The sequence below is a fragment of the Rhinolophus hipposideros genome, assembly GCF_964194185.1.
Source record: "Rhinolophus hipposideros genome assembly, chromosome: 5".
NCBI lineage: Eukaryota > Metazoa > Chordata > Mammalia > Chiroptera > Rhinolophidae > Rhinolophus > Rhinolophus hipposideros.
In genome coordinates this window covers 37,388,942-37,410,807 of record NC_138051.1, presented here as the reverse complement: position 1 = coordinate 37,410,807, position 21,866 = coordinate 37,388,942, and the positions used below count along the sequence as shown (strand labels likewise).

General features: G+C 39.5%; 1 protein-coding gene across 2 annotated transcripts in view; it reads right to left on the bottom strand.

The window, feature by feature from the left end:
* The window catches only part of EIF2AK4 (eukaryotic translation initiation factor 2 alpha kinase 4), an 87,326-nt gene that overhangs the window by 679 nt on the left and 64,781 nt on the right, over positions 1 to 21,866 (bottom strand). For both annotated transcript variants that reach the window (XR_013993324.1, XM_081048150.1), the window contains 11 exons: positions 20,439 to 20,609; positions 19,914 to 20,048; positions 16,155 to 16,262; positions 15,465 to 15,593; positions 13,748 to 13,834; positions 6,669 to 6,781; positions 4,141 to 4,199; positions 3,130 to 3,227; positions 1,841 to 1,909; positions 1,330 to 1,374; positions 107 to 225 (listed from right to left, as the gene is read on the bottom strand). Coding sequence is in view for 1 of the 2 variants with exons in the window: in XM_081048150.1 (XP_080904276.1) it covers positions 107 to 225; positions 1,330 to 1,374; positions 1,841 to 1,909; positions 3,130 to 3,227; positions 4,141 to 4,199; positions 6,669 to 6,781; positions 13,748 to 13,834; positions 15,465 to 15,593; positions 16,155 to 16,262; positions 19,914 to 20,048; positions 20,439 to 20,609 (1,133 nt within the window). In the remaining variant the exon portion in view is untranslated. The remainder of the gene's footprint in view (positions 1 to 106; positions 226 to 1,329; positions 1,375 to 1,840; positions 1,910 to 3,129; positions 3,228 to 4,140; positions 4,200 to 6,668; positions 6,782 to 13,747; positions 13,835 to 15,464; positions 15,594 to 16,154; positions 16,263 to 19,913; positions 20,049 to 20,438; positions 20,610 to 21,866) is intronic.

The window sequence follows — 21,866 nt, the reverse complement described above, 5'->3', positions numbered from 1 at the left end:
CAGCTTATCAGCCATCAAATCTCAATAAGACAAAATCTGTTACTTTTAAACCCCAACTTGAGTTTTAACCCATGTTGAAATCTGTGATGCCAAAGTGATAACTTACTTTTTTTCTACTTTGATGTTATAGATTTCATCACAGACTAATTTCAGGTATCTTTGCTTTGGCAGGCGTGACAGCAGCTGCTTCACAGTTGTATTAAATGCCTGTTCATCAGCATCCCACTAGGAAAAAACAGATAAGACTTAACAACAGGTACTAGGGTTTATTAGCTGGACTTTTTCTGGGTCACTAATGAAATGCCAGTGCCATTCCCCCCTTAAGTATACTGAAGAAATCATTATAGGGAGACAGTAGAATTGGTGGGGAGACTTCCGACTGTCCTCTGAAACATCTGTTTTCTTGACAACAGACTACCTTATGAGATCCTGATGAACTGCTGCAGCCTGTGTGCTAATGTAACTTTACGTTGACAGGAATATGCTTATATACAAGACGACAAAATAGTAGGAAATGTTCTGGGGCAAAGTTTATTTTTCATCTGTAATCTGACTAAATACTCTGGGTAGACAAAACAATATTCTTTGATACGACATGTTGCAAAAATCGCCCATAACTATGATCACAGTTAAACATTCTTAATAGCAAAGGTGTAACTATTAATTTAAATTTTAAAAAAGTTCTTATTAGGCTATTTGGTAATAAGGGTATGTACCCATAAAAAACAAAAAAAGGACCAAAATTAATTTTTATCAAAAGATCTTCCATATTGTTCTAGTTCTACAAATGAGCTTCTCTAGCTGGAGTGAAAGTTTGAGGCAGCAGAGTATGTACAGTGGTTAAGAACATGCGTTCCAGTAGTCTGCCCTGCTTCAAATCCTGCCTCTGCTACATTAGTTGGGTACACCTTGAGTAAGATATTTAACCTCACTCACTACTTCCATCCTCTGTAAAATGCTTCTGTTTATCTGTGAAATGGGGATAATAATGGTACCTGAGTCTTGGGGTTATGATTAAATGAGTTAGCATTTGTAAAATGCTTAGAACAAGGCCTGCCAGAGCCTGACACTCAGTAAAAAGCATCAGGTATTTGTTAAATCTCTGAAATTTAAAAGAACATCACTAGAAAAATGTGGTTCCTTCAAAATCTGATTTAGTAATATATAGGTGACCTAAAAGGAACAATGTTACCAAATTCCTGCAACTGTCCGAAAAAATACCTAATAATCATTAACAAAATAATGCCATTTTCAATTTTATTTTGGCAAATTAATAGGAAAACTTAAGGATTTTAAAAACCGTAATGGAGAAGAGTTCATCTTGCTTACCTCTAGTGATAAAAACTGTAAGATTGTATCTTTGGGTAGATCCACCTGTCAATACACAAAAATATACATTACTGACTTGTGACAGTGGTGTCACTGCACGGAGCGACATGAATAGGGCTGCAGAGTCTGGGATACTACTGTGCTACAAAGCAGCCTTGAGGCACCATGCCGTGGGAAGACCTCAGCGCTGGCTCACAAATGACACTCCAAGGATTTGACTCAGTGTAGGCTTAGTGAGGCAAAGGCCTGAAACAGAAGAATAACTTTCGTTTTCACATCCCCCACCCCCACCCCATCTTTCAGAGGAAGAAAGCAGGAGAAACAAAGTGCAGTTTTCTCCCCAGTGTTTTACAGATTTAGGTTACAGGTGGTTCACACCTGTGTCAGCCTACAGTGATAATAGGCTTGCCTCCCAATACTGCTGACGCTGAGTGGAAAAGCCCTGACCTCTGAGGAAACTACTTTGACAAAATGGATAGAAGCCATCCTCAAAATGTTAAAAGCGACTTACAGCCAAAATTTCTATTTCACTGCTTTTCTGATGTAAGTTGGCAAGGGAAGTCTGAAGTCGGGTTTGTACCTAGCAAGAAGAAAACATGTCAGAATTCAGAACCTGTCAAACCAAGCCATCTTGTCCTTTTATATCCTATTCCAGGAAACAATCAGGTGACAAACCAAAGCCTAAAATGGATCCAAGTATTATCCTAGGACTTGCTCTTAATCCACCTGGGGAAGATGAGTGTGTAGCCTATTATGATTTCAGGGGAAATGAGATTTTATAGCCTATCTTTATAATTTGTTTAATAATCCACCTAGTTGCTGATTTCTTTGTAATTTTGAAACGATACCTAGTAAAAGCTCAGTGAGATAGTGCATGTGGAAGCAGGAAGATTTCAGTACTAAGCTCAATTTGGCAACAGGGGAAGGTGACAGCAATGAACACATGGAACTGAAATATGGCAGGTGAGGAAAGCAGTGGAAAGTTGTGGAAAATGAGTTTCCACCTGGCCTGAGGAACAGGAGAGCTTCCAAAAACGGGGTACCCTGATCTTTCGTATTTCAATCTATCACATTTCTAAAAAGTGACTGCTCTCTAACACCCTCTCCCCCAGTGAGGCCCGTGTGTTGGCTGTGCTCCTTAGAGTGCCCAGACTGCTGGACACTTTACTGTCCCTTCCACTTGGAACACCCTCACCTGCCCTTCCTGCTTATTTCAGTTCTTCAGGGGTCACCTCCATAAGGCCAACACTGGCCTATCTCTCCCATGTCTGTAGTACACTCTGACATTCACAAACATTTTATTCAGCTTTCTATTACTTATTTTTGCCTATTGTCCTCCAACTATAAAATGCATATGCTGCTAAGACGATGAACTCTGAGGATTTGGGCCGTGTCCTATATCTTTTATATTTTACCCTGCACTTGGCACAGAATCACACATGTAGCAGATTATGTATGCAATGAGAAACCTGCCCCAAATCTTGGGATAGATCTATTCTGCTTTGTCACTTAAAGCTAAAACAAACCCCATCTGCCAATTGAGCCAGATCAGAAAGGTTTTTTTTTGATCCAGTAATTCTGACAACAGGTGCTTTCTAGGTGGGCGCCCACAGTCCACACTGGAGAACATAATGGGGCAGAATCCTGGCACCAGAGAGATACTTTGTGTTGATGAAACTTTCAGAGGCTACCAAATTAGAGAAGTGGGAAGGAAGATATTTCCAGGAAACTTTATTTTCCTTTCCTGCTTTTTTCTCTGTAGCTCCCATTAGAAAGCTTCCCATGGAGACTGCAGGGTACCTGAATTTCATATCGCCGCCTAGAGCTGGCTGACAGCTTCTCCGGGGCTATCACACTCACAGTGGGAACAACTGCTGCTCCATGGATTTCAAACAGACCTGAAACAAAGAGTCAGAATTCACGGCCTTATCTCGTCCCATGTTCTATAATACCCCCGATGACGGAGGTGGAGGTGATTAAGAATCCACTCTGGTGTGATTCTATGGGCTAGATTCTGTCTGGGCCTTGTCTTCTCTCTAACTTCCTGCACCTGCCCAGGAGGTCCCAGAACCCCAACAGCCGGCAGTTCTGATGCTTCGTCAAGCCCACCAGCCTTCTCTCCTCAGGTGGGAGTGGGAGGTGACAAAGGCAGAGGGATGCAATATGAGTCACCAAAACCTCATGAACCTAAGGAAAAAAATCAAAAAGTATCTCCCAAGCTCTAATATGTCCTTAAATTCCTCAAATATTTGAAATCTGATGGTGGCAGAGTCAATACTAACAGAAATGAACCAAAAAGACCCAATTCTGTTAAAAGCCCAGTATGTCGTCTTGTGCACTTAATTGGGACATTTCTTTTTCAGTCAGATAAGATGAAACTGAAGGCATAACTATCACCACTGTTCCTTCCTGGCTTTCATGAAAACAAAATGTATAAAGTGTCTTTCTCCAAGGGATTTCAGAATACTTTCCTTTAATCTTCTGTATGGGAAAAATTTCCAGGAAAATTACCCACATTTAAACTATACGATAAAGTAAATCGAAGGAAGATTAAACCACCTGTAACAATAAGACAGTAAGACAAGACATACCAGGATCAGAAGCGTCATGAAATGCCTCGTTTCATTATTTTCTAGGATGTGCATTTCAAACCATAGGGATAAATTCCATTTGTTACAATTAATTGTATATGTGTTACCTTAAAAATATGTTTTTGATGCAGCAAGGCAAGGTGTTAGCCACAATCATAAGTGCTTAGAGCAAACACACATAAAAGCATTATTATGTTTAGGTTATAATTAGTTATTATACCTGAAGCATTAGAAAATGACCCCTTCAGATTTTGTACTGCAAGATTTTCAGAAACTTCTCTAAAAACAAGCAAACAAAAACAGAAAACAGTCAATAAGGCAACACAGATTACTTACAGTGAGCTATACTTAGAGTGAACCACTTTTTCTATTAAATACAAAAATATTTAATATTGGTTATTATTGGAGGAAAAACAAAAGCAACAAAAGATTTGCACTTAATTATGCTCTTAGTCAAAGAGCAATTAAGAATTACAAAGGATGTCATTTCAAATTAACCAAGACAACATTCTGATTTATTCAGCTAGGTTTGAATTCTTGGCTAACATAAGAAGCTAATTTCAATGAAATATAATGGATGTTCTTTCTGCTAGCCTCACAATATAAGGAAACATTAGTAACGGCAAACCCCACTTTCATTATGGCAACAACCTTGGCTGATCACTCACAGGAGAACATTTAGTAAATCAAGAGATTCTTTCAAAGGCTGTGAATGGATGTTCTTTCAAAGACTGTGAATTACAACCTTTAAGAGACAATAGCACTCTATCTTGGGAAAACAGGTAAATAATCATTCATGAGGAGGAAAGACTTTAAACCTTTCCCTGCTAAAATTAGATCCCATCTGGCCTTTTAAGTGTCTTGATAATATTCACCTGCACTCAGACTTTTTATTTTCTAAACCTATGTCTTTGATTTAGATCTGTTATCCTAATAACTGGTGACATCAAGAACATTCTATTCCCTCAGAAAAAGCCTGGAGAATTTATGCAAGCTGAATACAGATGGGAAGGGGTGGAGCCGGGAGGGAAAAGAAAGCAAAAACGTTTATTTTATATAAGCCAGGATTTCTCAGTCTTGGCATTATTGACGTTTTGAACCAGATAATTCTTTGTTGGGGGGTGCAGGAGTCAGTCCTGTGTATTGTAGGATGTTTTACGGCATGCCTGGTTTCTATTAGACACCAGGAGCACCCCCAGTAGTTATAACCAAAAATGTCTGCAAACATTGCCAAATGTCCCTGGAGGGCAAAATTGATGCTGGTTGAGAACACTGATGTAAGCCAAAAAAGGATGAGTATTGTATTTTTATGATTATGAGCCTATATACAAAGAGTTACAAAAGATAAAGGAAAAAAACAAAAACAAAAAAAAACAAAAAAAAGTTACAAATATATAGAGCAACTTAAAGAAAACTAAAATCCCTTGTAATCCCACTAACCAGAAATAACTACAGTTAAAAATGTGGTACATCATTCCAGACATTTTTCTATGCATGGGCTGTGTGTTTTGGTTGAGAAAATTAGGATCATGTCATACATCCTATTTGTGGTCATCCTTCCGTGTGAATAAACTCAGCTTTACTAGAATCATCATTTTTAAAGGCTGCACAGTATGTCACTGTATTTACCATAATTCAAACAATGTACCAATGAATGTTGTGATAGTATAAGTGAGAGATTCTCAAAGTGTGGTCCAGGGACCTCTGGAGGTTTCTGAGATCCTTTCAGGGCATCTGTAAGCTCAAAACTATTTCACAATCCTAAAATGTTAATTATCCTTTTTATTCTCATCGTCTCATGAATGTGTAATGGCATTTTCTAAAGATTATATGATGTGTGATAATACAACTGACTGAATACAGAGCAGATATGACAATCTAGTTTCTTCTATTAAGGCATTTTAAGAAGATTCAAAAAAATGTAAAATAATGCATTAACAATATCTGGGAAAATGGAAAACTATGCTGCTCTTCTTACTAAATTTACTTTGTTTTGGAAAATACAGTTATTTTCCATTAAAAATAGGTTAGCATGTAATGGGTTTATTATTGTTATTTTAAAATAAATAAATAAATAATTTAAAAAATGTTTCCATTTTAGTTTCTAACACAAATTATTGATAGATATAACCCACATAGACAGAGCTTTTTGGGGTCCTCAAATAATTTTTAAGGGTATAAAGGGGCTCTGAGGCCAAAAAGTTTGAGAACTGCTGGTACAAATAATGCCTAGATAGACATCTTTGTTCATATCCCACAGGAATAATTTTTACTATACATTCCTGAAAGTGGAATTGCTGGGTCAATTTTTTCTTAGGTTTAAGGCTATTAAATTCCTATCCAGAGAGTTGAACCAATTTACATTCCCATGATAAATATATGAGATCTATTCCCAGAACATTTTAGAGCTCTCAAATACATTGACAGAACACTACTGAAATTCACTGATTAACAGGCCAAATAAGATAATAGCAGATAGATTTTTGGCTCCTTAGGCCTTTCAAAATGATAAAAGATTCTTTGACATGTTATGAAGAACAAACACTGAAAGTAAGATATGCCTAGTCTTACATAGGAGGTCATGCAAGTGAACTGCGGAGTTATTCAGAAGCAATAAAAAGGTTCATTAAAAGTTATCCTGACATATCTTTATTTCCCCAAAGGATCAAATTGACTTTGAAAATAAATGTACGTAAGCTCTGTCTAGGCACTTGCAGTTGGCTTTCTGGGCTTTCGCTTACTAGTTACCTGACCGTCTTTTCATCACTGACTTTAGTCCTCAGTTTCTGCACAACGTGGTCCACAAGATCAGACTCCAGCACGCGTTTCTCTGTTTGCCTTTCCTTCTCAAAGGACTTAACCTTAAAAAGAATGAAACAGACCCATCATTTCTGAAGCCAACAGGCTGAATCAGAGTACCAAAGTAAGACTACTCAGTCAACATTCAGATTGGTGAATCTTAACCAGGGGTGATTTTGCTCCCCACAGGACATTTGGTCATGTTTGGAGACATTTTTTATCGTGACAACCGTGGGAGGGTATTACCAGCCTCTAGTGGGTAGAGGCTAGGGATGCTGCTAAACATCCTGCAACGAATGCACAGGACGACAGCCTGCATGAAGAATTATCTGGCCCAAAATGCCCAAGTGTGGCTGTTGAAAAACCCTGGTCTAGACTGGAATAGCTTATCACAGATAGAATTGAAAAAAAAAAAAAAAGGCCACGACTAACCAGCTCCTATATCTTTGATTCTTTCACATATCCTTCCCCTTAAACATCCTTTAGTCAGTCACCAAGGTTTCTACAACTCCCCCTCCTTTCAAACCCAAGTCCTGTTATCCCACTTTTATGGTACCCGCCCTTTCATCTTCACTCCCATGGCCAGCACTCAACCGAGGCTTGGGATAGCCTGACATTCTTCCTACAGCCATCCCTGCCTTAAGTTTGCCCTCACTCCATGTTACACACATCCCTGTAGATTAATTTTTCTCATCTACAACTCTCAACTCTGATGTTCCCTTCTGTCTAAACATACCTCACTTAGGTGCTAAATCAAGTCCAAATTCTTTGGTTGGGTATTTTGGCTCTCCATGATCTAGCTAGACCCATTCTCTCCTGCTGAAGTACCCTTGTTTACAATCCGGCTTCACCCAAAATATTGAAGGTAATACCAGAATAGTTCTCTGCTGGCCTGCCTCTATCTTTGGGATAATCTATGGAAAGTACTACCATTACGTGTGCTATTCCTTCTGCTTTAAAAGGTCCTTTCGGCACATAACCTATATCCTGCCCATCCATGAAGATTCAACTCTGCTCTGAGAACTTCCTTGCTACTTCCCAAATAATTTCCTAGGCTGATGAACCCTCAGAGAACTTCCTCTGTAGAACTTTCATGACATTTAGCACTTTCTAGGTCACAATTATGCACAAATGTTTTATGTTCCTACCAGATTGCAGGATCCTTGAAAGCCTGTGGCTTTAATGTCCCTGTATCCTTCACGGCCCTAAATTTAATCCGTCCCACACTATGACTGCTTAAAATGCATTTGCTGAATGGATGAATGAAATGTTTTGCTCTTCAAATATGAAGATAATGCTACTGACCCATCATTCACAGGCAGAAACAAGATTCAAAAGAATTGGACAGGCTGAAATATGTTGAAATAAACAAGATCACATTTAATAGAGATAAATATGTAGTCCTGTAATGAAAGCCGTAGAAGGCCAGCCAGACATAACGTTAACTGAAAAGTCCAATGGGTTTTAGTTGATATATTCAGTATAAGCCAAAGGAGCCACGTGGTTGCTAAGAGTTCACTTAGGAGAAATATGGTATTTGGCTTGAGGGAGGTCAGAGACCCTTCCCATTTAGTCAGAATATGCTTACAGAACTCTGTAGAATTCTAGTATCACATATAAAGACAGTCATTGACAAACTTAAGTGTGTCTAAGGGAGGTTAACTAGGAGGGTCAAGGATGTGGAAACCATATTATGAAGAATGGCTTAAGTAATCAGAATGTTTAAGTCAGAAAAGAGGACACTTAAAATGGCATGGCAGCTACCTCCTAAAATTTATTTGAAGGTGGTTGAAAGGAGGAGGAAGAATTAGATTTGTTAACCTTGACTACTCCAGAGGGTAAAAATAGGACCAACGAGTGTAAATTTTGGGAAGCAGATTCCGATTCAAGTTTTTAAAATCTGCTAACCATTATAGCAGTGCGTTATGACACTGGAATTATCCATCAGAGGCTAGACAGTCATCTGTCGGTAATATTGCAGGAGCAATCACTGCTCTGGAAGAGTGATCTTAGGGTCATTTATGATTTTGTGATTAACGAGCAGACGAGTAGTGGGCACTTCCAAATCTGCCCATGGAGGATTAACTACTACAAGAAATGCCCTCCTGGGGCCGGCCCGGTGGCGCAGGCGGTTGGAGCTCTGTGCAAATAACGCCAAAAGCTGCAGGTTTGATTCCCACATAGGCCAGTGGGCTCTCAACCACAAGGTTGCTTGTTCGACTCCTCATCTCCTGCAAGGGATGGTGGGCAGCAACCCCTGCAACTAAGATTGAACACGGCAGCTTGAGCTGAGCTGCCGCTGAGCTCCCGGATGGCTCATTTGGTTGGAGCGCATCCTCTCAACCACAAGGTTGCCTATTCGACTACTTGACTCCTGCAAGGGATGGTGGGCTGCGCCCCCTGCAACTAAGATTGAAAGGACAACAGCTTGACTTGGAAAAAATCCTGGTACACACTGTTTCCCAATAAAGTCCTGTTCCCCTTCCCCAATAAAACCTTAAAAAAAAAAAAAAAAAAGAATTGCCCTCCCACCTTAAACTATAAAACCAGACAAAACATAAACAATGGTTTTGAGACACTGGACAACTGAAGGACAACTTATCTCTGAGATAAGGAAAACAAAGTGAGCCTACAAGTGCCCCAGGTTACTGTGTTGAGGAAGTTTGCAGACTGCAATGCTGGGAGGGGGAACCTAAACAGACCAGGAGACTTGCTAAATGGGGGAGACAGACTGGCGTTTAGGCAGGCCAAGTTGGCTAGAAATTATGGGGCAGAGGACCAAGAGGAGAAAGCTACACATTCAGAGAAAGAATGATTTCTCTACAGAGGGGTCCACTCACAACGTTGGTAGAGAATTGATCTGTGCATGGGTGAGAGGAAACTACCCAAGGCTAAGGGAAAAACCACCAGAAATGAGTAGGCATAATAATTTCTGGAACTCAAAGGCTGGAAATACCAGAATAGAGATCTCGTAACAGGGCATGAGGCAGAATCCTCCGAAGGGCGCTGCCTTATATTGGGGCTAAATTAGGCGGAGGCTAAAGGCTGCCCTGGATGTGCTCTAACAAAGTTTAAAACCAAGCCTGGAAAGGATCAAACAGAATCCAAGGATCCTAACTACATCCCCGAACAAAGCTCAACAGTATTTATAGAAACTTAAGAAAACTTAGCATCCCAAAATGTAAAATTCATAATGTCCAACAACCAGTCAAAAATTACTAGGCATGAAAAGTGGTGAGAAAATATGACTCACAATCAGTTGAAACATTAAAAGATAGAAATAGTTCCAGAAATGTTGAAGATGATGGAATTAATCGACAAATACCTTAAAACTATTACAAATCTTATAAGAATATAAAGAAAACAAGAACTATAATGTGGCGATAAATGAGAGACATTAAAAAACAACACATCTATAACTGGTACAGATGAAAAAATACAGTATCTGAAATAAGAAACGCACTGGATGCGATTAACAGCAGATTAGAGATCGCAGGGACTGATTGAGAATAAAGCAGAGAGAGGGGGAAAAACAGAACAAAACAAAAAGGAGAGTCTCAGTGAGCTGTGGGGCAATATCAAATGATTAATATAGTGTAATCAGAGTTCCAGAAGGAAAAGGGGGAAAAGGGCAAAAAAAAAAAAAATTGGAAGAAATAATGTCTGAAAAATTTCCAAATTTCATGAGTACTATACATCTACAGGTCAAAGGAGCCCGATGAATACCAAGTATTAGAAACAAAGACCACCACACAGGCACATTATATTCAAATCGCAGAAAACCAGTGACAAAAAAAATCTTAAAAGCTACCAGAAAATTAAAAAAAAGATATATACAGAGGATCAAAGCAGCCTTTTAAAAAATCAGGTCAGAAGATAAACACATCTTCAAAGTGAAAAAAAAAAAAAAAAAAAAAAAAAAAAAAAAGGTAAGTAAATCTTGAATTCTATAGTTACGAAAAAAGTGAAATGAAGACTTTTTCAGACCGGTAACAGCTGAGAGAATTCATCACCAGCAGACCTGCACTAACCAGAAATATTAAAGGAAGTTCTTCAAGCAGAAGGAAAATCAAATCAGAATGCTACCTGGCTCAATACAAAAAAATAAACAGTTCCAGAAATGGTAACTATGTGGGTAAATATAAAGGACATTATCCCCCTTATTTGAAACCTCTTTAAAAGGTAATTGACTAATTAAAAATATTAACAATATGTTATAGGGTTTATAACATGTAGAAAAAAATGTTTGGCAACAACAGCACAAAGGATGAAAGGGGAAATGGAAGTATTCTGTTGTAATACATGTGAAGGTGTGTAGTATTTTTTGAATGCAGAGTGTGGTCAGTTAGAGATGTATACTATAAATCCTAGAGAAGTCACTAAAAAATCCCACCCAAAACAAAGAATTATAACCAATAAACCAACAGTGGAGATAAAATGGGATAATAAAAAATAATGCAAAGACATGAAAAGAGAAAAAATGGAAAAAAGAACAGATAGTAAAATGGTAGCTTTAAACCCAAACGTTTCAATAATTGCATTACTTAAAAATGGTCTAACCACTCCAATTAAAAGGCGGATTGTCAGAGTGGATAAAAAAGCAAAACTCAACTAGTGACTGTCTCTAAGGAACCTACTTTAAATATAAAGACACAGATAGGGTGGGAAAAGATAAGCCATGTAGACACTAACCAAACGACTTAATAACAAGAAATATTACTAGGGATGAAGAATATTTCATAATGAGAAAGAGGTCAATTTATCAAGAAGATATGAAATCCTAAATGTACATTCACCAAATAACAGTTTTAAAATACATGAAGCAAAAACTGACAGAACTAGGGGCAGCTGGATAGCTCAGTTGGTTAGAGCGCGGTGCTCTTAACAACAAGGTTGCTGGTTTGATCCCCACATGGGCCACTGTGAGCTGCGCCCTCCACAATAGATTAAAACAACTACTTAACTTGGAGCTGATGGTTCCTGGAAAAACACACTTAAATAAATAAAAGTTTAGGAAAAAAATGAAACAAAACCGATAGAACTAAAAGGAGAAATAGATAAACCTAAAATTATAGCTAGAGATTAATGCTCCTCTCTCAATAATTGATAGAACAAGTAGACAAAACAACTTAGTGAAAATATAAAATTTATGAAAAAAAAAAAAAAAGAAAAAAAAAATTTCAATTAGTTAAATCAATACTGTACCATGGTGAATAATAATCTACTTTGTGATTCTTATTTTTCTTCCCCCCTCCATTTTTTTTTTTTTGGTTTCTTCTAATTTTTATTACCAAAATAAAAGTGGTATTTTTCTTTAAAAAAAAAAAAAAAAAAAAAGAAAATATAGAAGACTTAAGCAATGCTATCAACTAACTAACATGAGATAATTGATGTTTATCAAACATTCCTCCTAACAATGCAGAATACACATTCTTCAGGTGTACATGAAAATTTACAATGACAGACGATATTTTGGACTTTAAAACCTGTCTCAATAAAATTTAAAGGACTGAAATCATATGGAGTATGATCTCTGTATGATTAATTCCACAAAGGAATTAGAAATCATTAAAGAACAATTTCTGGAAAATACCCACATATTTGGAAATTAAACCACACACTTCTGAATAGCCTATGGGTCAAAGTATAAATCATCAAGGAAATTAGAAAATATTCTGAACTGAATGAAGACAAAAGCACTAAATATAAAAATGTATGGTATGCAACTAAGGCAGTACTTAGAGTGAAATTTATAGTGTTAAATGCTTGATTTAATTGAAAAACCTAAAATCCATGATCTAAGCCAGATGGCCAGCAATTTTTTTTTTTCTGTAAAGGGCCAGGCAGTAAACATTTTAGGCTATGCAGGTCACACAGACTGTCTTGTAGGTCACACACTCTACCCCTCCCCCTCCTCTTCCTTTGAATATAAAAACAATTTGTAGCTCACAGGCCATACAAAAATAGGCTGAGGGCCAGATATGGCCTGTAGGTTGTAGTTTGTCAACCCATGATCTGTCTGAAGAAACTAGAAAAAGAAGAACAAACTAAATCCAAAAATAGCCAAATAAAGAAAATAATAACGAATGAAAATCAATAAAATAGAAAACAAACAAACAAACAAAAATCAATGACACCAAAAGCTGGTTCTCTGAAAAGACAAATAAAATGGATAAACCTCTAGTCAGGCTGATCAGGAATAAAAAATGGGAAGACATAAATTACTAGTATCAGGAATGAAAGAGGGATATCACAACAGATCCTACAGAAAGTGAAAGAACAACAAGGGAATATTTGAAAACTCAGATGAAGTGGAAACATTCCAGGAAAGATATAAACTACCAAAACTCATTCAACAAAAGGTAACCGGAATACCTCTATGTGTATATCTTGGCCCATGTGGCTTTATTGGTGAATTCAACCAAATATACGAGGATGAAATAATACCAATTCTACACAAAATCTTCCAGAAAACAGAAGAGAACACTGTCCAGTTCATTTTGTGAAGCCAACATTACCCTGATATCAAAACCAAACACATTATGAGAGAAAAACAAGTGGAAAATGTTGATTTTAATTTTTTTCCTTTAAAAACAGAAATAAAGATTATGAGGTTATTCCTATAAAATTATTCCTATAATTTTAGGAATATAGTTACGAGCATTTTTAATTAAATGCAACACAGTAAAACTGGTTAGTAAGCAGCCAGAGGATATGCTAGTCAGTAGTATCTGTTCTAATTATTCTTATTTTCTTAGATGGAAAAAGAAAACAAGGGGGAAAAGTAGGAAAAATTTACAGCTACCATTTTATTTTTTAAAATTTTTTAAGCTCTAAGGAAGTGTTCAGATTCAGTTCCTCTCTTCCTTATTTTATACAGTCTCTCCAGTAACAAGCCCAGCAGTGCAAGGAGAGTGAAGTAATGAATTGCCACCCACACCCAAGGCTATGGCCTCAATGGGAAGCTGCGTGCTCCACAGTTAATACAGAGTTTTGGAAATCTGTGGAACTGGGAAAGATTTCTTTACCTTGACATGGCTTCCTTCTTTATCTGAGACAAGGGCCACACATGTGATTTCACGATGTCTGCAGTACTCCTGTAATTCCTCTTGGGACTGAAATAAATAAGCACAGTATATGAAATAAACACTGAGCATCTGGAGAAGCAGCTTCAAGTAATTAAGGAGAATGAAAACACTGTTCAACTGTATTCTCATAGCGAACATGCTAATTTCAGGGGTTATAAATATTAAGCAAGAAAAGTATAGAATTCAAAGGAGGAAGAAGACCTCTTTTGCTTTCATTACTTTCACGATTGTTCTACCATGTTTCCCTGAAAATAAGACCGGGTCTTATATTACTTTTTGCTCCAAAAGACGCATTAGGGCTTATGTTCAGGGGATGTCATCCTGAAAAGTCATGCTAGGGCTTATTTTCCGGTTAGGTCTTATTTTCGGGGAAATACAGTGTAAGGGGCCATTGGCACTCAGTGTGGTCAGGACACAGTAAGAGGTTTTCAAAAGCTTCAAATCTCAATGGAAGGTGCCCAAAATTACACAACACTCTCTCTCTGAAATGGCCTTTGAGGAAAGCAAAGGCAACACAAGAAATAGTGGAAGGTGACAAGCAGAACTGAAGCATAAAGCACAGAACCTCAGAACAGAGAAGCCCGCGGGGGACGCCCCTGTGCCGGCCTGGGCTAATATTTTACTGTAAGACAGAGTACTGCTCTAACAATTTATGAAACAAGTAAACAAACAGAAGAGGATACTGCTCTCTCAAATGATTAAAAGTTATTGCTCAGCCTACTTCTGACATGAGTTTTTAGATAACACACAAAAATAAACAGCAGCAGCTTCAGAAAAACCACTGGCAGGTGATGTGAAAGGAGCAGGAGGGAAGGTGGGGGGTTCTGTTCCTACAGGCATCTGTCTTCATGCTCTGGAGCACCTTGAGTATGTGTGGACGTGTGTACAACCTGCACAATCACCTAGGGTTGCAGCCCCTCTGTGATGTGCTTGTGGCATTACAGAAGTTACTTATGTAAAGGCCCCACATTCTAAAGGGTAGCAGGTGTTCAGTGGGCTATAGGAGGGCTGAGGATATGAAGCCACAAAAACGCTAAACACAGCATGCCTTGGGGAACTGTGGTCGCCTGGATAATGGCCTACAAAGGTGTCCACGTCCTAAGCTCCGGAACCTGTGACTGTTACCTTACACAATAAAAGGGACTTTGCAGATGTGATAAAGTTAAGGAATTTGAGATTATCTGGGTAAGCCCAGAGCAATCAGAAGGGTCCTTGTAAGAAGTAGACACGGTCAGACAGATGTAAGGATAGAAGCGTAGGTCACAGAGGAAAGAAGATGCTACACTGCCGAGCTGGAACACAGAGGATGGGGCCTTGAGCCAAAGAATGTGGGTGGTCTCTCGGAACTGGAAAAGGCAAGGAATGGACTCTCCCCACCACAAGCCTTCAGAAGGAATCACCCTATCAACACCTTGATTTGAGCCTAGTGATACTGATTTTAGACTTCTGAATTCCCGAAATGTAAGCTACTACACCTGTGCTGTTTTAAAGCACGAAGTTTGTGGTCATTTGTTACCGGCAATCAGAAACTAGTACAGGAAGCAAGTGTAACCACAGAGGGGGGTAGGGTTTGAGGACCTGAAGCTGTCGAGGACGGTGTGCCATGGAAGCCATGACCATCTGCACCTCCCCCCACAGGTGCTTTTTGTCTCCTTACCTGTGACCAGTCATACATGATTTCTGCTGTGATTCCCGCCGTCCAGAGCTTCTGGGTTATGTTGATGGCCCTGGACATGGACATCTGGCCAACACTTACCACCAGGAGGTCACAAGAGCTTATTGTCACCTGGATCAGAAACAGAGTGATGACATTTAGAAGAGACTGCAGGCGTGTAGGCAGGACCACCACCCAGGAAGGAGGCAGCACTCCTACGAAGACAGGCATTTGAAATCCTGTACAGCAACACATGTGCAGAAATCTGTGCTTCAAAGTGAGATAGTAAAATACATACATACATAAATAAATAACAGTAAAAACCCCCCACCTTTAATATTAGTCTTTTAAAATAGAAATTATTTCAAGTACACTAAGTCATCAGGAAGATATTCTTTTCCTCTGGGAAAACTAATCTTGCTTGAAACACAAAGGAATTACATAGCTTATTATAGACGAGGAGAGTGAGGTTAAGAAAGGATGGATGGATTTTCTAAGGTCCCCCAGCTAGAGGCTGAGGACTGAAATGCAAGGGCTCGTGCCAAGTCTTAGGCTTGCCTATCTGGGCAAAAACAATCTCCCAAACTCTAGTCTATTGCTGCCATATGGGGGCTCCATGTAAATGACTATGACAATTACATGACAAAATGAAAGACCACTTAAAGTGCACTGGAAAGCAAAGCCAGAACTTACATGTTCTTCCATGTTGAGGACAGCAGCAGATATCTTGTCTATAGCTATGCTGACCCCAATGGCAATGGGAACTGGCCCCAGAGCCTGTGGTCCTCGAAAATGGGGGATCTGCAGAGAAAGACACACAGCTCTGGTTATGAAATAGAGAAGAAACTTCAATTATGGGCAAAGCAATGATTAGAGGGCAACTTATCATCAAAGGGTTCAACAAAAAGATGTGTGTGTGTAGCAAGAGTGAGAACGAGAGAGAGAAAAGGAAGCACACATGCAAGTTTAGGAAAATGTTACATACAGAACTGCACTGTTCAATATGGCAGCCACTAACCACATGTGGCTTAAACATCTGAAATATGGCTAATCCAAATAGACATGTGCTGTATGTATAACATACATACTGGTCGCAAAGATTCAGAGTAAAAAAAAAGAATGTAAAATAGCTCAGTAATAATTTTTAGATGTCTGATTACATGTTGAAATAGTATTTGGGGTATATTGGGTTAAGTAAACACTGATTGAAAATACTTAGAAAACAGAATGTAGAATAGCTCCTCGATCATTTAAAAATTTTTGATTACATGTTGAAATAATATTTTGGATATATGAGGCGTGATCAAAAAATACAGTGAATGTTTAAATTTAAAAAAAATTATTACAGTAAAAGACACATTGCTGTTAATCCCCCTCAGAATATTCCCCCTGCTTGGAACACACTTATCCCATTGTTCTTGCCCCTTTCTGAAGCAGTTCTGGAAGTCTTCTTTCATGAGTGTTTTCAATTGTACTGTTGTGGTTGCCTTGATCGATGTCCTGAATCAATTCAAAACGTTTACCTTTCATGGACATTTTGCCTTTGGGGAAGAGCCAGAACTCGCATGGTGCCAGATCCAGTGAATAAGATGGATGAGAACCATCCATAATGTTTTTATCTGACAGAAATTGCTGTACATCAGAAGTGATGTGTGACACGGAGAGTTGTAATGATGGGGAATGATTTACAGCACACTTTATAACACACCTTCTCTCAAACACAGCTCACACCCGACTGACTGCACTGAACAAGTTGAAACTTGTCATACACTGTCACCAAGGTACGATGTGCCGCTTCCCGTATGGAATATCCCTGCCTTTCCGTTGGATGGCACTTGGCAGCAGCACTGTATTTTTTGATCACACTTTGTATTGTATTAAATAAAATCTATTATTAAAATTAATTTCACTATTTCTTTTTACTTACTTTATGTTACTAAACAATTTAAAATGTAACATATGTAGGTTCTGGATCCAAGATGGGTAGGTACACTTCTCCCTATTCCTCCTGCTAAGTACAGCTAAAAATTACATATAAAACAAACATAAGACTGTGAAGTGCAGAGAAGGTGGTAGATGGCCAGGGACCACATGACATGTGGCTAGTTCCCTGGGTTTGGTCTTTGCCTCATCTATCCTGGACTGAGTGCTGGAGAAACCAGTAACCCAGACATTCCAAAGAGAACCAACAAAAAGGCCCAGATGAAAACCTTCTCTCTGGCCAAAGACCATGAAAGGGACAACCCAACAGGACAGAAAATTTAGACAATACTGCCCTGCTCCAGCCAAACACCATAGGAAAAAACACAGGCCCTCCCCCACCAGCAAAGGCTGAGCGCAGGTCTACACATTCATCTTGGTGTAAGGAGTCCCCCCATCAACCAAAGTCCCCGCAGGGTGGCATCAGAGAAGATGAAATGGGAGCCAGGACTTTCACATCTGCCTGGAGGTAATGCCCTCATCCCCAACAGAATCAGGGGAGGCCAGCAATCCCAGGATCCTGGATTTCCACCCCAACTCAAACAGTAACAAGGCCACCGTACCCTCTGGGGTGCTGCCAGAGGAGGCTGAGCGGGAAGCTGAACTTTCACCACTATGCAGCAGTAAGGAGGTCTCCCACCACGCCCCCACCCCGCTCACCACAGTGTCAGTGGAGACGTGTGGGAAGCAGTAACAAGGCACGAGTCTCCTACTCAGGGGACGTCTAAGAAGGCTGAATGAGGAACCTGGATCTTTACCCTCAGTCGGCAGCAGCAAGGTGGCACCTCTCTGCCTCACAGGTGTGGTACCCCAGGAGGCCTGCTAAGCCAGAAGATCTAGATAACCTCCAGAGACTCAAAATACTCAAAATATCTGGGATGCAATAGTCACACATCATACCAAGAACGTAGACGATCTCAAAGTGAGTAAGAAACGGTAATCAACAGACAGCAACACTAAGACGACACAGTTATTGGAATTACCTAAGGATTTGAAAGCAACCATCATAAAAACACTTCAGCAAGCACCACAACAAACAGTCTTGAAAGAAGTGAAAAAAGTACATCTTTAAAGAAATAGATTTAAAAACTCACTGGATGGACTCAGTAGCAGAATGGAGATAACAGCGGAGCGAATCAGTGAAACTGAAGATGAAACATTAGGAATTACTCAATGTGAACAAGAGAGAAAACAGACTATAAGGCAAAATGTTCCAGAACCTCAGGGACATAACAAAAGACCTAACACTTGTGTCATCAGTCCAAGGAGAGGAATAAGGTGAGACAACAGATAGTAATGCCTGTAACGTGCCTACACTGATACTGTGGTGAGGGGGTGGGGGCGTGGTGGGCGACCCCATTACTGCTGCAGAGTGGTGCAAGTTCCAGCTTCCCGCTCAGCCTCCTCTGGCACCATCCCAGCTTGGAGGGTGGCTTTGTAGCTGCTTGGGTGGGGGTGAAAGTCCAGGATCCTGGGGTTGCTGGCCTCCACTGACACTGGGGATGGGGAGCATTACCTGCAGGCAGATGTGAAAGTCCTGGCTCCCATTTCATCTTCTCTGATGCTGCCCTGCTGGGGTTCAGTGGGGGGCCCACACTGGCAAAGGACATAAACCTATAGATTCAAGAAACTGAGAAAGTCCCAAACAAGATAAATCCAAAGAAAATCATGCCAAGACACATCATAAACTTCAAACTAACGACAAAAGTAAACAAACAAATACACAAATAAATCTTTAAAAGCATTGAGTGAGAATCACCTTTCCTATAGGGGAAAAAAATAATTCAAATGACAGCACATTTTTTATCAGAAACCAGAGATGTTTGGGAAATACAATAGATTTTCTTCTCTCGAGTTTCTTAGAGTTTGACAGTCAAAGTAGTAAGCATAGCATTGTCTGATGGCTCTCAGTATATATAGAAGGAGAATTTAAGACAATTACATTCTACATGGGGGATGGGGTAAGAGACATAAAGGCAGGTCAGGTTTCTACACTTCTTTTGTCGTGGTGGTAAAGGTGACAGCAACAGACTTTGTGGTGATGGAACAACTCTGCATCTTGACGGCAGTGGTGGTTACAGCCACACACTTGTGATAAAAGATCACACACTTGTGATAAAATGGCACAGAACTGCACACAGACAGTAGACCAATGTCTACTTCTGATGTTGATGTTTTATGAGGTATGCCAGGTTTAACCATTGGAAGAAACTAGGTCAAACGTACACAAGACCTCTCTGCACTGTCTTTGCAACTTCCTGTAAATCTATAATTATTTTAAAATAAAAGTTTAAGAACATTACCAATGTGGTTCATAAGACATTTCTATTCCTAGAAGAAAGGTATACAGGTGTTCCATTCTACTACTGGTTCCATTTTTCTGCAGGTTTGAAAAAAAATCTCAAAATAACAAGCTGAGGAAGAAAGGAGATGAAGCCAGAACAGATGAACAAACACAGGGCAAGCCCTCACCAGCAGGTCGTATCTGCCACCAGCTGCAAGGATTTCGGACATAGCCCTTTGCCTCCGTCTGATGAGTGCCATGAACTGGAAGACGATCCCGCTGTGCTGCTGCACCTTGTAAACCAAGCCCAAATTGACCAAGACCTGTCAAGGGAAACGCCACACGAATGTGTCAGGGGCTCCGTCTTCCATGAGTAGCATCAGAACAATCTACGCAGCATAAACCAAATATTCAGTAAGATCTGGCGCAAGGTCCGTTTAGCTACAGATCGCCAAGAGAAACTCTGCTCTCTTCAAGAATAACCACTTCTCTGAGGCTGACATAGTAAGAATTGCTGTACGATAGGAATTGACCCTCGCAAAAGAATTCTGATGTAAGCCAAAAGTATTACTAGCTATCAGATGTTCCAAAATGTAGAAAGCAGAGTTCTTCTGGAAAAAATAAAACACTTACTAGCATTAATAAAATAAAAACCATTTCCCCCTTGTGCTGTTATTAATGCTACAAATGCCAGAATCGAACAATTGCCAAACCTGTAATTTTATGCCAAGTTTCTTCAACAGTCCCACCACCTCTTCTAGGTCTTTCAACCCATACTTCACCAACTGGGCAACACCTGTTTTCTGTTTTATTAATGAATTCATTGTTGGTGTTAGATCTTGCAAATCTCCCTTCTGCTCAATAAATTTGTAGAGTCGACCCAGCTGGAAAGCAAAGAGAGACAGTTAGCTTCCAGTCCACGGCCGGCCGGGAGGACTCACTTTGCACTGTGCTCTGTACACACAGGGGGCCCCCGCAGAGCTTTGCACCGCCAAGAGGGGAATTTTGTAGTTGAAGGTTACTTGAGCCTTTACCATAATCCCAATCGAGGATTATCCTTTTCCAGCAACTCTAAGGCACCTCGCAGAAGTGCTTCAGGCACCTACTCCCAGTTTATTTTTACTCACACAAACCTACAGTTAATGCTGGCCCCAATAGAGCAGACCTTGGTGCTAGCAGAGTCTTCATTAATGATACATTTTCAAGCCAGTATTGTTCCCCTTTTCATCCTCGTTCTCATGAGTTCCCATTACTACAGGCACACAAAAGGGGGGCAGGAAGGCAAAGACAGACTCGTCCTAATACCACACCCAGTCAACCAGAAATCCCCTCTCCTCCCTTTGCTTGAATGACTCCTGTTGGGAGCTCTGGGATGCAGCTCGGATGTTATCTCCTGTAGGCAATGATCTTTCCTTCTCTCTGCTCACACCTCGAACCCAGCTCCCACCTCTCACCAGCTGTACACATTGTCCTCCCCAGGAGAGGGCAGTGGCTGGTGATGACCTCTGTGGGCCAGGCACAGGCCCTGGCACAGGTGAAAGGAAATAACTAGGATCCTAAGACCAGAGAGAAAACTCCCAGGAGCTGAAGTGCAAATTAACAAACAAAATTATAGCTATTTTAAGGTTGTAGGCAAGCAGAGAACCTGGTTTGGTTCAACTAAACTGCTACCTGGAACCTAAGAGCTGAATGAAGCTTAATATTAGTTTAATATAATATAATCTTAAATCATTTGTATTTTTAAAAAAATCCAAAAAGTATTAAAATCTATAATCTCTTTACTAAAGATAAAATATTTTAATTTTAATTGTCTTATTAAAATCTTTGTAATAAATTATTTCTTCTCAATAAATTTTAACATTAAATTACCCCATTAATAAAATACCAGAAGCACTCGAGTCAAAATCCCCAGGTTTGGGTCCTTATCCTGTCACCACTAACGCCACACTTGGGTAAGTCATAGTATCTCTTTTAGCCTTACTGCCTCATCTGTAAAGTAAGACTGGGCCAGATGTTTGAAACTCTTTTGCAATCTTTCTACTCCTTTTTTTAAATATCCTTAGAGTTCCATTTTTAAATAATGAGAATACCAATTGCCTTTATTACATAGTAATTTTTCAATTTTCAACTAATCAAACATA